Below are 14,215 nucleotides of genomic sequence, written 5' to 3'. Positions count from 1 at the left end.
TCAGAAGTCCAGATTGTTACCTGTGCTTCTGACCTATCCTTGTTGGGGAGGAAAAAAGTTTTCCTCTGCCTCTCTAGATTCTTTTGACTAGTCTCAGACTTAATTGACATGAGAGATTAATAAGAGAAAGTAAAATTTAATTACATTTGTAGGAGGAATCCTAACATGAGAGCCCCCAGAGACAGTCAGGTAAAATGAGGTATATACGATCTCCTGGACTAAAGAGAAGGGGGTAGGGGCCTGGGACTTCAAAGAGAAAGAAGATATTTCACAGAGAGAATGAGAAGAGCAAATGTTTGGTAAACAAATATTTGCTGGGCCATATAGAAATAATAGGACACAAAATTTTATTTTTTTATTGAATGTTTTTTAAATGAAGTTTTATTTATTTATTTTTATTTTATTTTGGTCATGTGTGCATGGCTTCTGGGATCTTAGTTCCCTGGCCAGGGATTGAACCTGTGGCCCCTGCAGTGGAAGCTGAAGTCCTAACCCCATGACAGCCAGGGAGTTCCCCAGACAGAGAATTTTAACAAACAGATTTTGTTAGGTTCCTCCCTGTCTACCATTGTACTGTACTTATCTATGGTGATAGCTCCCTTCCTGGAACACATCCTCTTTCTCCAGTTTGTAGGCAGTTGGAGAGGGAAGGAGGTAAAAGCTCTTCCTTATCCATTTGTTTGTTTGTTTTTTTAAAAAACAACCAGTCTACAGTAACCCTCATGCCAAAGAGACATATTTTGAGGTGATAAATTTTGCTCTCAGGTGGCACAGTGGTAAAAGAATCCACCTGCCAACGCAGGAGACTCAAGAGACACAGGTTTGATCCCTGGGTCAGGAAGATCCCCTGGAGCAGGAAATGGAAACCCACCCCAGTATTCTTGCCTGGAAAATCCCACGGACAGAGGAGCCTGGTGGGTTGCAGTCCATGGGGTTGCAAAGAGTCAGACATGACTGAGAATGCATGCATTTGCCATTGTCATACTGGCTATAAATCGAAGATTCCCAAGACCCAGATTAATTTACTAGAGTGACTCAGAGAACTTAGGAAAACGTTTCACTCACCAATTATCAGTTTTGCTTTTTTTTCTTTTTTCAATAAAAGAACATAACTATGAAACAGCCAGATGGAAGAGATGACTAGGGCAAGCACAGAGCTTCCACTCTCTCTAGACAGATACCACTCTCCCATCACCACCATGTATTTCCCGACCCTGAAGCCCTTGAACTCTGTTCCTTTGGGGTTTAATGGAGGCCTCATCATATAGGCATGATAGACAAAATCACTGGCCGTTGATGACTGAACTCAGTCGTTTGTCCTTTTGCCCCCTCTGGAGGTCTGAGTGGGAGTAAAAGTTCCAACTCACTAACAGGTGGTTGGTTCTTCTTGCTACTAGCCCCCATCCTTCAGGACGTCCCACTCCAGTATTCTTGTCTGGAGAATTCCATGGACAGAGGAGCCTGGCTACATACACTCCATGGGGTCACGTAGAGTCAGACACAACTGAGCGATTAACACCATCACTTCTAAAAGTCCCCTCTTTAGTATAAATTCTGCTGTGCTCAAAGGGAGTTCCTTATGAATGAGATAAGACACTCTTACCACTCAGGAAATTCTAACGGTTTCAGGAATGTTATGCCAAGAACTGGGGGCAAAGATCAAATCTTTTTCTTATATGACAATATTATATAAATATTTGTAAATATATGTTCCATATATAAATGTTATATATACATGGATATGTATATAGAAGTCAGAGGAGGACTTAAAGGTATAGCCATTCTAGTCCTAATAGAAACTAAACCTGCATAAACTTCTTCCTTTCTTAAAGAAACAAACAATCAAGTGTTTGCAATCAGGTCACTAGATTCAGCTTAGGACATTTTCTGTGAAAATAAAAGACATGCCCCAAGGACGAGAGAGCAGTAGCATGCTGAATCGTACTTGTTCCAACTGGCTTTGCAACTTACTCTTTCAGAAGCTGGAAACAGATGAGCTCACTGTTAAGGACATATAGGTGGAGGCCAGTGATAAATAGTAACCCAGAGACTGCCATTCATTTGCAGCCAAAACAGATAGACAGGCAGATAAGCACTTCAGGAAAAGGTTTATATGCCTGCCTCTGGGGATGAGGTACATTCTAAAGTGACTGCCTTTGCTGGTCTAGCCATCTAGAAAATGGGTAGCCATTTTCCTACCTGTCCTCCGCCAGTTATAAACATTACAATATTTTGCCAGTTGGGATCTGCTACAGAGGGGCAGGCGTTCTTGCAACCCTGATTCAGTGGAGGACAATAAAGAGCTTCTAAGGATACACTGGCCCTAGGATAAGGGTACTCTTTGGGGATGTGGGTCTTCATAGGGTGTCTGGGGGACAGGTATGATGTTTAGGCCAAGGGTCAGCATTGCCAGAGAGTACGTCCTGATCACACAACCATCCTCCTCCATGTGTTCTGTTAAATTAATTAAACAAGGAGGTATTAGATTGATGGGATTCTGTGCTGCGGTGGTCTAAATGCATACGTGCATACCTGCTCAGTCACTTTCGTTGGTAACTACTTCAGGGTTAGGCGATCAAAATACTAAGGATAACGAGTCACAAAAAAAGTTTCAAGTGATAGTCAGATAATTTCTTTTTTCCTGTTTTCACACTTTCTCTGTATGTCTTTCCCTTGGCTCCTGTCGGAAGAGAATTCCTAACCATTTTCACTTTGGCCTTAAAACTATTTTATGCGAAGCAGATGTTCTTTGTGAAAATTATAATTGACAATAAAGTGAATATGAAATGATAGCTGCTAAGAAACATGAGAATAATAAGAGGAAAATTATGAAAGGCATCCATGTTTCTCAGTGGTACTGGTGGAACTGAACTCTAATTGCCTATTGCAGCAAATTCAACAACAAATCTCAATACTGGCTTTTCCTTTTCCTCCATCTCACTCTCCCTGATCTCTCATGCCTGCTTCCTGACATCCCAAATAAACTACTGGACCCCAAGTCCTTGTCTCAGACTTTGCTTTAGATGACCCCAACATCTGCTACCTAAGCATAGGAAGGGGTTGAACCCAACATGCTAAGTGGTTCCATATCCTGTTTCTAGATTCTTTAATCAAATGCTAATTGTTACCATACTTGGTAAAGAGGCACTGAACTGATAATTCTGTTAACTCTGGCTAGGATAGTAAATTTGTAACTTTGGCAGGAGAAAATGACATTTTTGTACAAATTGTGTTTATATAGGTTTATATAGGTTTTGTGTTTATATAGCTGTTTAACTGCTTAGGGAACTTGATCTACTAAATTTTTGTGTGACTTTTTTTAGATGTATAAGAATTTTTTAAAATTGTGTTTTAAATTTTTTTAAGGTGTGTTTAGAAATATTACATTAAATATGCAGATTTGCCTTATTAAGTTTGTTGTGCTGCAGTTTCAGGTAAACTAGCTTTGTTAGTGTCCTTTGACAGGTCTATGGGAATGTAAATAAACATGTAAGTTGCATTTAATAAAGTAAGCTGAGAACTAATTTAAAAACTAGTGGACTGTCATCAACTGTACAAAAATAAATGTCTAAACTGCTATAGGGAGCAAAGAAATATGACTAAAGCTACTCAGATGATAGGGGAGGCATTGAAACTGCTGTTTGAGCTGGGTCTTTTCTCTTTTTAAAATATTATTTATTTGGCTGCACCGGGTATTAGCTTCAGCACAGGGGATCTTCAATCTTTGCTGTGACGTGTGGGATCTTTGGGGGTTCCCAGGTGGCACTAGTGGTAAAGAACTTGCCTGCCAATGCAGGAGACACAAAAATGTGGGTTCAATCCCTGGGTGGGGAAGATCCCCTGGAGGAGGGAATGGCAACCCACTCCAGAATTCATGCCTGGGAAATCCATGGACAGAGGAGCCTGGTGGGCTATGTAGTCCATAGGGTCGCACAGAGTTGGACACAACGACTCTGAAGCAACTTAGCACGTACGTGGGATCTTTAGTTGCAGCATGTGTGATCTAGTTCCCTGACCAGGGATTGAACCTGGGCCCTCTGCACTGGGAGGTTGGAGTCTTAGCCACTGGACCACCAGGGAAGACCCTGAGTCTTAATAAACATAAAAGTTAGAGAGGAAGGTTAGAAGAGTCCAGGTGGAGAGAAGAAGGAGCAGCACTAGACGCACAGAAGCAAAAGGTGAAAGAGGCAGTTTGTCCAGATCGCTCAACCAGTGTGTGGGCGGGAGAACAGAATTCACGGGGTAAGCAATAAGAATCGAGGCCAAAGAAAACAGCAGGTGCCAGGTTATGGAAGGACCTATATGCTAAGGGAACAGACAGCCACTTTAATTTTTAAGCACATTTTAAGCCAATTAAAATTTTAAGAATTTTAAGCAAAGTCAAGGAGACCAATTAGTAGATTGTTACAATACCAGTGGAAAATTGGGCCTTGAATTTATTAAGTGGCAGAGGGGACAGGGAGAAGAAAAATAGACTGGATTGAACTTTGATCATGATCCAATCTCCATGATGAGGGAGGATATTATGTTTGTGCCTGATGATCTCTTTTCTTCAAGGTCAACTCTTGGTGTAGGGAAGGCTGAAAGGACAAACAAAGGTCGGGGCATAAACAAAGTAGTGAAGGAAACAGGGGATCTGAAGGCTTATGCTTTATTAAAAGAATAATCATTGTAATATTAGGTTACAAAACTTACTTTATTTCAAATGTGAAAATATAAAAACCACTGATATATAAAATTTAAGGATATTAAAGCATCCAAACTTTAGGTACCAGTTTTAGTTCCTTATAAATGTTCTTAAATGAGACACTATTCATAGCAGACATAAATATAAAGAGACTTATATTTCTTAGAATTAAGACACAGGGGAAAATAATACATTCTGTTACTGATAAAAGCAGGGAACTGTAGTGGTCAGTGTCATAAACTTCTCAACACCCTCTCCATTCCAAAAGATTATTAGGAGACAATTGGAGGAATCTCATTGATGTTGGCAGCTGGGGAAAATGGCTATGCAACCCCCTCTTGGCTAATATGACCCAAGGAGACAGGAAGAGAGGTTTGCTGAGAGAACCTCTGAGAAGTTCAAAAGTCTATGAAGAAGACAGAAGAAATGGCTCATCTTTCTCTGGCTACTGCCAGCTCTGACTGGGCCCATGGAATTGCTATAGACATTGTGCTGCTATCTTGAGAATGAAGCTGGTAACAGAGCAGAGACAGAGAAGCAACCTGTTTCTTTGGTGACATTTTCAGCAGTGGAGCTCACCCAACCTGAACTTCCCATTATGTGGGATTACGAATGTCTGGTGGTTTAAGCCCCTGGAATCAAGGTTTTCTGTTACTTGCAGCCAACTAAAATAAGAATTTAAGGTAAATTAAAGGTAAACATGGGGCTTCTTTGGTGGCTTAGAGAGTAGAGAATCTGCCTGCAATGAGGAAGACCTGGGTTTGATCCCTGGGTTGGGAAGATTCCCCGGAGAAGGGAATGGCTACCCACTCCAGTATTCTTGCCTGGAGAATTCCATGGACAGAGGAGCTTGGTGGGCTACAGTCCATGGGGTCTGTTGGACACGAATGAGTGACTAACAGAGGTAAACATGAACAGATGGTTGTAATGTATGGAGTTAAATTTTCTCCTCCTGGTAAATCAATTTCATTTGCAGTCATTTTTTATTTCATTTGAAGTGTATATAATCCCTTCCCTCTGAATTGTCATTAAACTTTTTAAAAAATACTGTCACATCTAGCCATCTGTCTTCTCACATGGTATTACTGACAAACAGAACAGGGAAGAGAAACAGCAACTGAACTCAGCTCTCTGTTAAGATGCAAAGAGATTGTCTCTCTTTCATAGATGATTTGGAGTTGGTGATAGTAAACTTTTTCTATAGCAGCCCATAGAGATAGCATATGGAGGGAAGAATCTGACAGTTTTCTAGTAACTGTTTTATTTTAAATAAAAACAACTAAATACTTTCTTGAAACTAGTATATCCTTCACATACTTGCCTCCTGGCTGTATTATATTATGTACATTTTTAATAACCTTAAAATAGTACATGCAAAAATATAAGCATGGTGTTTGGCATTGGCTTATTATTAGCAGGGTTCTACTTAGGACATAATTCTGTGCTAAATCTCATACTGAGTGTCTCCCAGGGACTCGAAATCTCCCACCCGTTGGTCTGTAATATATCTGCTCGCCTTCCTATAGTTTGAATTTTGCTTTCCTCTTATCAATACACTCAAAAGTTCAATCTCCAGGCTAGTACATGTCTTTCATTTTCAGATACAAGCAGCAACTTTAGCATTTCTTATCACAAAAAATCCATACGAGAAAGGTGGCATGCCCAGTGAACTTCCTGGGCGGAGAGGTTTTTCTGTCAAAGCTGGCAGGGTTTGTTCATCCACCATCTTCAGAATTTGACCATTGAGCTGGACAGATCTGCAGAGGGGAAAGATGCGTCCAGGTTAGCCAAGCTGTACATCTTCCATCTACTCTATAGAAGTCCTGAGAACTTTTTAAGGCCCAGATTTTTTTCTGTGGCAGGTTATATTATATAACTTGTATTTGAACACTATGTCAGATAGGTATTTGGCCGAGATGACCTTTAAGCTACATTGGTAGAGCTGAACAGTTGTAACAGAAACCATATGGTCTGCAGAGCCCCCAAATATTTACTATCCGGCCCTTTACAGAAAATGAAACACACACAATCCATACTAGGCAAGATGACAGAGGTGTAAAAAGGATGAAGATGACATACGTCTGGATTTGTGGCATTTGGGGGGTGGTGGTAAGTAATTGTAAACATTTATATATGAAGCAAATATATAGGATAGAATGTGAGTTGCATGAATTTAATATACAAAATGATTGTCAATTTCCCACTTATAACTATATCTGTAAACCCTCTTACTCCCCTTCTCCCAGGAGGTATATGTTCATTTTCTTAAGCTGTTAATCTGCTTTGGTAGAGTATATATTGCTGCGGTGAAGAAAAATGATTTTCTTTAGCTAAACCACAGATTTAAAAAAATAATTATGTTTTCTTTGCATCTCACTATCAAAATTTAAATTAAAAACTGAGTCAAAAAATAGAAAAAAAATCAAGGACAAGTGTTACGTATATTTATTATTATTGAAATCAAATTAATATATTCTTGGATTTCCCTGGTGGCTCAGATGGCAAACAATCCACCTGCAATGTGGGAGACTGCAACCCAGGGATGCAATGTTCCATCCCTGGGTTGGGAAGATCTCCTGGAAGAAGGCATGGCAACTCCAGTGTTCTTGCCTGGAGAATCCCATGCACAGTGGGGTCTGGTGGGCTACAATCTATGAGATCACAAAAAGTCAGACACGACTGAAACAACTAAACATAGCAAAATATATTCTTATGGCAACAAATCTTATATAAGGAAGAGCTTAGGAAGAAAAGCTTTAGTCTACTTTTAGTTTCATTGATACTTCCATAATTCTAAGTGATATTTTTATCTCTTTTATCTTTTTCTTAAATGGTTTTTATATTATGAAATTTTTATAACAAAAAAGTTTTTTATTGTTGAATATTTAGATTAATACCAAAGTTTATGTCATACATGTAATACATATATGTAGAACATTTATAATAGCACCTTGTACATATAAGCATGTAAAAGTATTATCTATCATCATCTTTATTATTCAGATAAATAAATATAACAGAAGCAACCTATCTCATCATAACCATTTTTAAGATTTTGATGTATATTGCTTAATCTCTTTTCTATGTATGTATGAACATACATATTTTCATATGGACAAAAATAAGCATACAGTATATAGTCTCTTAAAACTTGATTCTTTTCCCCTTAACATTTCCTAACATTTGCTCACACCATTAAACATTCATCCACTGCATCATTTTAATGACTGCACAAGATTCCATTGTACCAGCATATTAGTTTATTTACTGAATTGTCTAGTGTTAGACACTTGTTTGTTTCCAATGTAGCATTATTATAAAGTTTTCATTTTTAAAGATCTCTCACACTGTATCCTTACTAAGTATCAATCAACAGAGAAATTAGTTTCCATTAATCCTTGCTTAAATGTCCAGTTGTGGGCTCTGTACCTAAAGATGTAATTCTGCTGCTTAAGTCACTTCAGTCGTGTCCGACTCTGTGTGATCCCATAGATGGCAGCCCACCAGGCTCCCCCATCCCTGGGATTCTCCAGGCAATATCACTGGAGTGGGTTGCCATTTCCTTCTCCAATGCATGAAAGTGAGAAGTCAAAGTGAAGTCGCTCAGTTGTGTCCGACTCTTAGCGATCCCATGGACTGCAGCCTACCAGGCTCCTCCATCTGTGGGATTTTCCAGGCAAGAGTACTGGAGTCGGGTGCCATTGCCTTCTCCAAAAGATGTAATAAGATAACCATAATTGTGCTGAAGGCTAACAAGCCTGCATTGCAGTTACACTCAGCTCACATGCACCCGAGCTTTGTCTCAGCACCTATATCACAGCACTTCCTGCAAGGGGTGGAGGAGGAAACGCCATGACCACCATCAGGAAACCACAAACAAAAATAGGTCTTGACAACATCTCTAAATGGTGATAGTTAGAGCTCTTTTGCAAGAGATTGAGGACTGTGACAAGGGTACACAAAAAAGTTTCAGAAAGTCTTTAGGAGAGGTCACAATGTTTAAAGCTAAGTCTGATCACTGTAAATTAATGCTGCTCTGGGTTAAGATGAAACATGGGCAAGATAATACCTAATCTACCTGTCTATACTGTTTAATCAGCTCTGAATATAGCTAAAGGATGTTATCAGTATACTAAGTGTAAGCTTAAAGCATGCAGAATATGTCCTCATCAGGCTGGCCAATAAGGGTAGGGTTTTATTTGAAGGTAGTATCTTATTTCCTATTTCTAAGCTAGTAATATGGTGACAAGAAATAGAAGACATGCTTGTCAAGTTTCAGATGAAATAGAGATGGAAGGAATTAGCAAGCAACAGATTTGGTAGAATTGGAGACGGTGGGCAAAATTCATCTGAGATGACTATAAAATACTGCTTTTATGTTAATGTATATTCAGTTCAAGTATTTATTAAATACTTATGATACAGGACCTTCTATGGGCACTATTCAAGTTATTTAAGTGAAAACTAACTTTTTAAAGGTGATCACTATTTAACCCCCTGAGGTCGTTAGCATGAGCATGTGTGCAAACTGTGCATTCATTAAACCTATCTGGGATACTTTTGTGACATTTTAAAGAGAGATAAAATATCTCTCTTTACAGATATTTTAAAGAGAGAAAAATATAAGTAATATATAGTCATCAAAGAGAACTTAGGGTAATACAACAATGTCCACAATTTCACCAGTTTTCCAAGTATAAAGCATGAAATATATGATCATAATGCAACAGGGTCTGGTAAATACAGCAAAGAGAAGAATCACTGAAAAAACTAGGCATATTGAGCCTGGAGAGAAGACAGTCCAGTTGTCCTTCAAATATTTGAGTTATTCTGGAGAAACAGAGCATTCTGTGTTGTTTCAGATTAAGAGTGGCAAACCCAAATGCCCTCGGGGTCAAGGAAGCGACATGTACCAGCAGTAAGACAGGCCTATGACAGCAGGGTCACATAGGGACTAAGGGGAACAGAGAGCTGGATGTGTTGTCTAAAGTGAATAATCCCAGTTCAGCTCCATCGAATTGGGAAAACACCCCAGAGTTGCCAGAGCACTTATTTTCAAAGAAAAGCTAGAAATCCAGGTATTTAATACTTGTCAATTTTTACAACATTGACACCTAATTGGAAATAAAAATTAACACAGAGTGTATGCTACCCTCCCCTACCAGAAAGAGAAAAAAAAAATCCTCTAAACCCACTTGTCCATAGCCGTGAGGTGTAGATTCCATCTGCTCCAGAGAATAGAACTAAGAGCAGCAGATGAAAGGCAGAGAGGTTTACCGTATCCTTGCCACAGAGAGCAGTCACCAGCAGAGGCTGTGAGATCCAACAGAGAGGAAACAAACAGGGCTGAATGGCCTTAGATACCCATCTAAGGCTAGACTAAAATGATCTCTAAGACTTTGTTGTTTGCTGTGCCACTCAGGATCTTAGTTCCCCAACCAGGGATTGATCCTGTGACACCTGCATTGGGAGTACAGAGTCTCGACCCCCGGATCACCAGCGAAGTCCCTCTTAAGATACATCTAACTCTACAACTATTATTTAGTTACTTCAGAAAAGTTTTTCCCTTCTCGGCCTCAGACACAAATAGGATAAGAACTTTAAAAAGTGTCAAAATCCCCAAAGAGAGAAGTATCTGTTATTCAAATATACATTATTTATTACGGGGGAAAAAAGTATGGGAAAAAAAACAGTAGGAAAATGAACAAGTAAACCATGGTATTTTATAAAACGTGCAGCCCATTAAAATGTCTACAAAGACTATAGATGGAAAGATACTTGGGAAAACTTGTGGGTTCTCCTTCAATTTCTCCTATTAGAAGTTGTATGATTACAGTTATATATAGTAAAATAAGGGACAGGAAAAAAAATCATAGAATGGTACTCAGAGTTAATAATACTTGTCTATGGGGATAGGACTTTGTTGAAAGCACGTTTATGACACTTTTTCAGGTTCTGATGCTGTCACTGAAAACAACACTCATAGAGCATTTGCAGAGATGGGAGACCCACTAGAGGAGGAACTGGCAACCCACTCCAGTACTCTTGCCGAGATACTCCCATGGACAGAGGAGCTTGGCGGGCCAGAGCCCACGGAGTGGCAAAGAGTCAGACACAACTGAGCACCTGAGCACACACACACAGTGTGAGAACAGCCATGAAGAAAAGAGCTCCTTCCAACACACACTGGACAGAAATCTTACAATCTGTTGTGCCTAACTCATTCTTGGGTATTCTGGTTTTATAAAAATATTTATTTATTGGGCTGTGCCTTATTTGCACATGCAGGATCTTCAGTCTTTGTTATGGCATGCAAACTCTTAGTTGCAGCATATGGGATCTAGTTGCCTGACCGGGAATTAAACACAGCCCCCCTGCATTGGGAGCATGGAGTGCTAACCACTGGGCCACCGGGAAGTCCCTTGGGTATTCTGTTGACTATAGGCTTTTTAAGACATATTCAATCATGGGCTTTTGAAAGTAAAATGTTTAAGAACCAATTTTAAATAGTTCACTTAAAAGGCACATTTCTGACACTCTTTTTCTTCACTCTAACCAATAACAAACTATTCTGATACTGTAAGAGAATCACATCCATGACACATGATATTTTATACCAACTCCTATGCCTTTATATAGCAATTACATACAGGTATTTTTGCTTTAGTGACTGCATTACCAAGGATTATTTTTTTGGAGCAAAAAATCTAAATGCATTGAGTGGATCCTGATATATATCAAGTTGTTTTGAAATGAAAACATTTCTGTATGATAACTGCCATTTTGTCTTCCCATCCTTCTGCTTTCATTCTCTGAATGAGTTACACCTGTATTAGTGTGTATTCACATATAATTTCCTGAATATTAAGAATTGTTAGAACTTGAAATAGTTGAGTTTTTTCTTTTACTCCCTGTCAACACACAGTATTCTGACAAACACCAAGAAAATTCACTTTAGGTGAAAGCTTGAAATGAACCAAGAAAATTACTCACTTGGAAAGTAAGCCATCGGGTCCTGAAGGTTTTATGAGGTATTTATCCACTTGCTTGTTAAATAAGGGATGTGGTAACTGCAAGCGCTTGGTGACATTATGGAGGTTTAAGGCATAGAGAGTTAAATCTCCTTCTTTATACCTTGGGCTAAAAGCAAATACATGAACTCAATAAAAGTGTTTATTTAATTTAAGCAATTAAGTAGTTGGTTACAATATAATCATGGATAATACGAAGTGTATTTAGTATTTATAGTGATGCTGCACCCTCTTCGTATCTTCCAGTTATGCTAATATCAGACTGCTGATGTGGTCCTGTGTGGAAAACGTGATGAAACTATTGCTCTTTACACAACCATTGCCTGGGCTTCAGCACTTTGTGATCTTTGCTGCTTTGCCAGACCGACTTGTGAGGAAGTCAGTCAGCTCATACATGTTCAAAGTTAGGAAAGTTAAATGGTAAAAGGGAAATTTTGTGGGTTCACATGAATTCATATTATAAACCATATAAACCAAGACTTTTTCTAACCTTATGAAAAGACTGACACAAATAAGAAAATTAAATCTACTGACATTTTACAGAATTTATCCACCTAAACCATTCCCCACCATTCCTAATGGGGCCACTCACCAGAAACAGAGTTCCCTTTCAATGAAACTGGAAACCGTGGGTAGCCTTTGTAGCTAAATATTTTTAGCATTATCCTATCAGGAAAGACAGACTGAAACCAAGATGAGAAAAATCTCAAACTTAGGAATATTTTTTGCTACCTAAGGCCAGAGCACTGTACTATAAAAATCTCTTATGGCCTCTCAATTCTAGAAACTGAGTTAAAACTTTTGAAAACATGAGAGTTGTTATCAGTCACCTTTTAATTTTTCTTCTTTATTAATCAGATATGATTCAAAATGATAAGTATAGTCACATAATTATTCATTCATACGAATTCATATTTATAGTCATCCATAGTCATTCAACTGATTAATCATTCATATGAAATCTGTTTTATGTGCTTACATTTGTGCTATTCTTTATTTACATTCAGGATATATTTTTATTATGTATTATGTTAATCAAATCATTGTCAAATCTTTGCTGAACTGTAAATGCCTACATTTAACCTTTTTTTTTTTTAAGCTAGACTCTGGCACCATATCACTATGAGAATGAAAAGAAATAAAGAACAATGATACACCTTAGACCCACTCTATAGATAGAAGACAGCAGGGTGTTAGAGTAGGAAATTGTGTGTTTACTTATTAAAACTTGTTGATTGGTAAAGGGTGTGTTACACACTTACTGGTTGATGTTTGTGCAATGAAGATATACTCGAAGTTTGCTTCTGTCTGGACCTTTCACACTTGCCACTAACACTTTGGTGCCCACCAGTTTCTTGAACAGAAGAGACAGCCAATAATCCTAGTTGGAGTGATTGGGGAGGGGTGGGACAAAAGTAGATTTTTACTTACTTTTTAACAAAAACAGTGTCAAGCAAATAGCTATCCTACAAACAGTGTGACTGTTATCCTAGAGGTATTTAAGAAGGATTCATCTTTTGGTCTGTATTGCCACCGTGAACCTGACGGCAGTATCTTGTTTGCTGCTGTTCATCACCAGAAGTCTATATTTCCATGATTCAGAGGGCTATGTCTGCTAGGAGATAGATCTCAAGAATACAACTGATTGCTCAGAGGCAGTTTAAATAGTCCGTGTTGTCTGTCATCCAAGAATTCAAAACTCAAAGCAAAAATTTTAGATACACACACACTCACAGACACGTATACACATACAGAACCAAGTTTGAAAGATAAAAACTTCTATCTGTTGAGCAGACTAAAACAACTGCCTGTGAAGCCTTAGTAAAATGCAGAATGTGGAAAACATTATAGAACAAATTACCTGGTTTGTTTAATTAATAAATCCCAAGAGACAAAAAAAAGAGAGGGAGGGAGAAGTTAAAGATTAACAGGCTTAAAAGATATAACAAATGCAAATGCTTAAAAAAGAGACATAATATATGCAATATATGCACCTTGTTTGGATTCCGATGTGAATAAACTAACTGTTAAAGACAGTTGAGACAGTAAGGAAAATGTGAAACACTGACTAAATATTTAATGATATTGAGAAGTTATTGTCAATATTTTAAAGTGTGATAACTATATTGTGTTATGTTTTTCCAAAGGGGAAACATACTGAAATACTTACAGATAAAATGATATACCTGAGGTTTGCTTAGAAGTAATTCAGTAAGTGGGAGGTGAGGGATAGGTAGGATTATGGATTATACAAGATTAGGGCTTCATATATTTTCCCCTCTACTTTGAAATTTTTCATAATAAGAAAGTTATTTTTTAGTTCACTAGATATATATACGTCAACCCAGGTCTCCCACATTGCAGGCGGATTCTTTATCAGCTGAGCCACAAGGGAAGCCCTTGAACTGAGACAAAGCAGACTTACTAGGCAAACAGCTTTTGTTTCTCTGCTTAAGATTTTACACTGGAGACTTAAGATTTTACAGAGAAGAATCAA

The 14,215-nt window shown here is 38.3% G+C and overlaps 1 protein-coding gene across 2 annotated transcripts in view; it reads right to left on the bottom strand.

The window, feature by feature from the left end:
- Positions 1-4,677: 4,677 nt before the first annotated feature.
- HPSE (heparanase) overlaps positions 4,678-14,215 on the bottom strand; it is a 40,326-nt gene continuing 30,788 nt past the window's right edge. For both annotated transcript variants that reach the window (XM_020892868.2, XM_020892870.2), the window contains exons 10-12: positions 12,981-13,099; positions 11,681-11,827; positions 4,678-6,444 (exon numbers count right to left, since the gene is read on the bottom strand). In XM_020892868.2, the coding sequence (XP_020748527.2) occupies positions 6,285-6,444; positions 11,681-11,827; positions 12,981-13,099 (426 nt within the window). In that variant the 3' untranslated portion in view covers positions 4,678-6,284. The remainder of the gene's footprint in view (positions 6,445-11,680; positions 11,828-12,980; positions 13,100-14,215) is intronic.

This window comes from Odocoileus virginianus, chromosome 29 (genome assembly GCF_023699985.2).
Source record: "Odocoileus virginianus isolate 20LAN1187 ecotype Illinois chromosome 29, Ovbor_1.2, whole genome shotgun sequence".
NCBI classification, from domain to species: Eukaryota; Metazoa; Chordata; class Mammalia; order Artiodactyla; family Cervidae; genus Odocoileus; species Odocoileus virginianus.
This window is presented reverse-complemented; position numbering and strand designations above follow the sequence as displayed.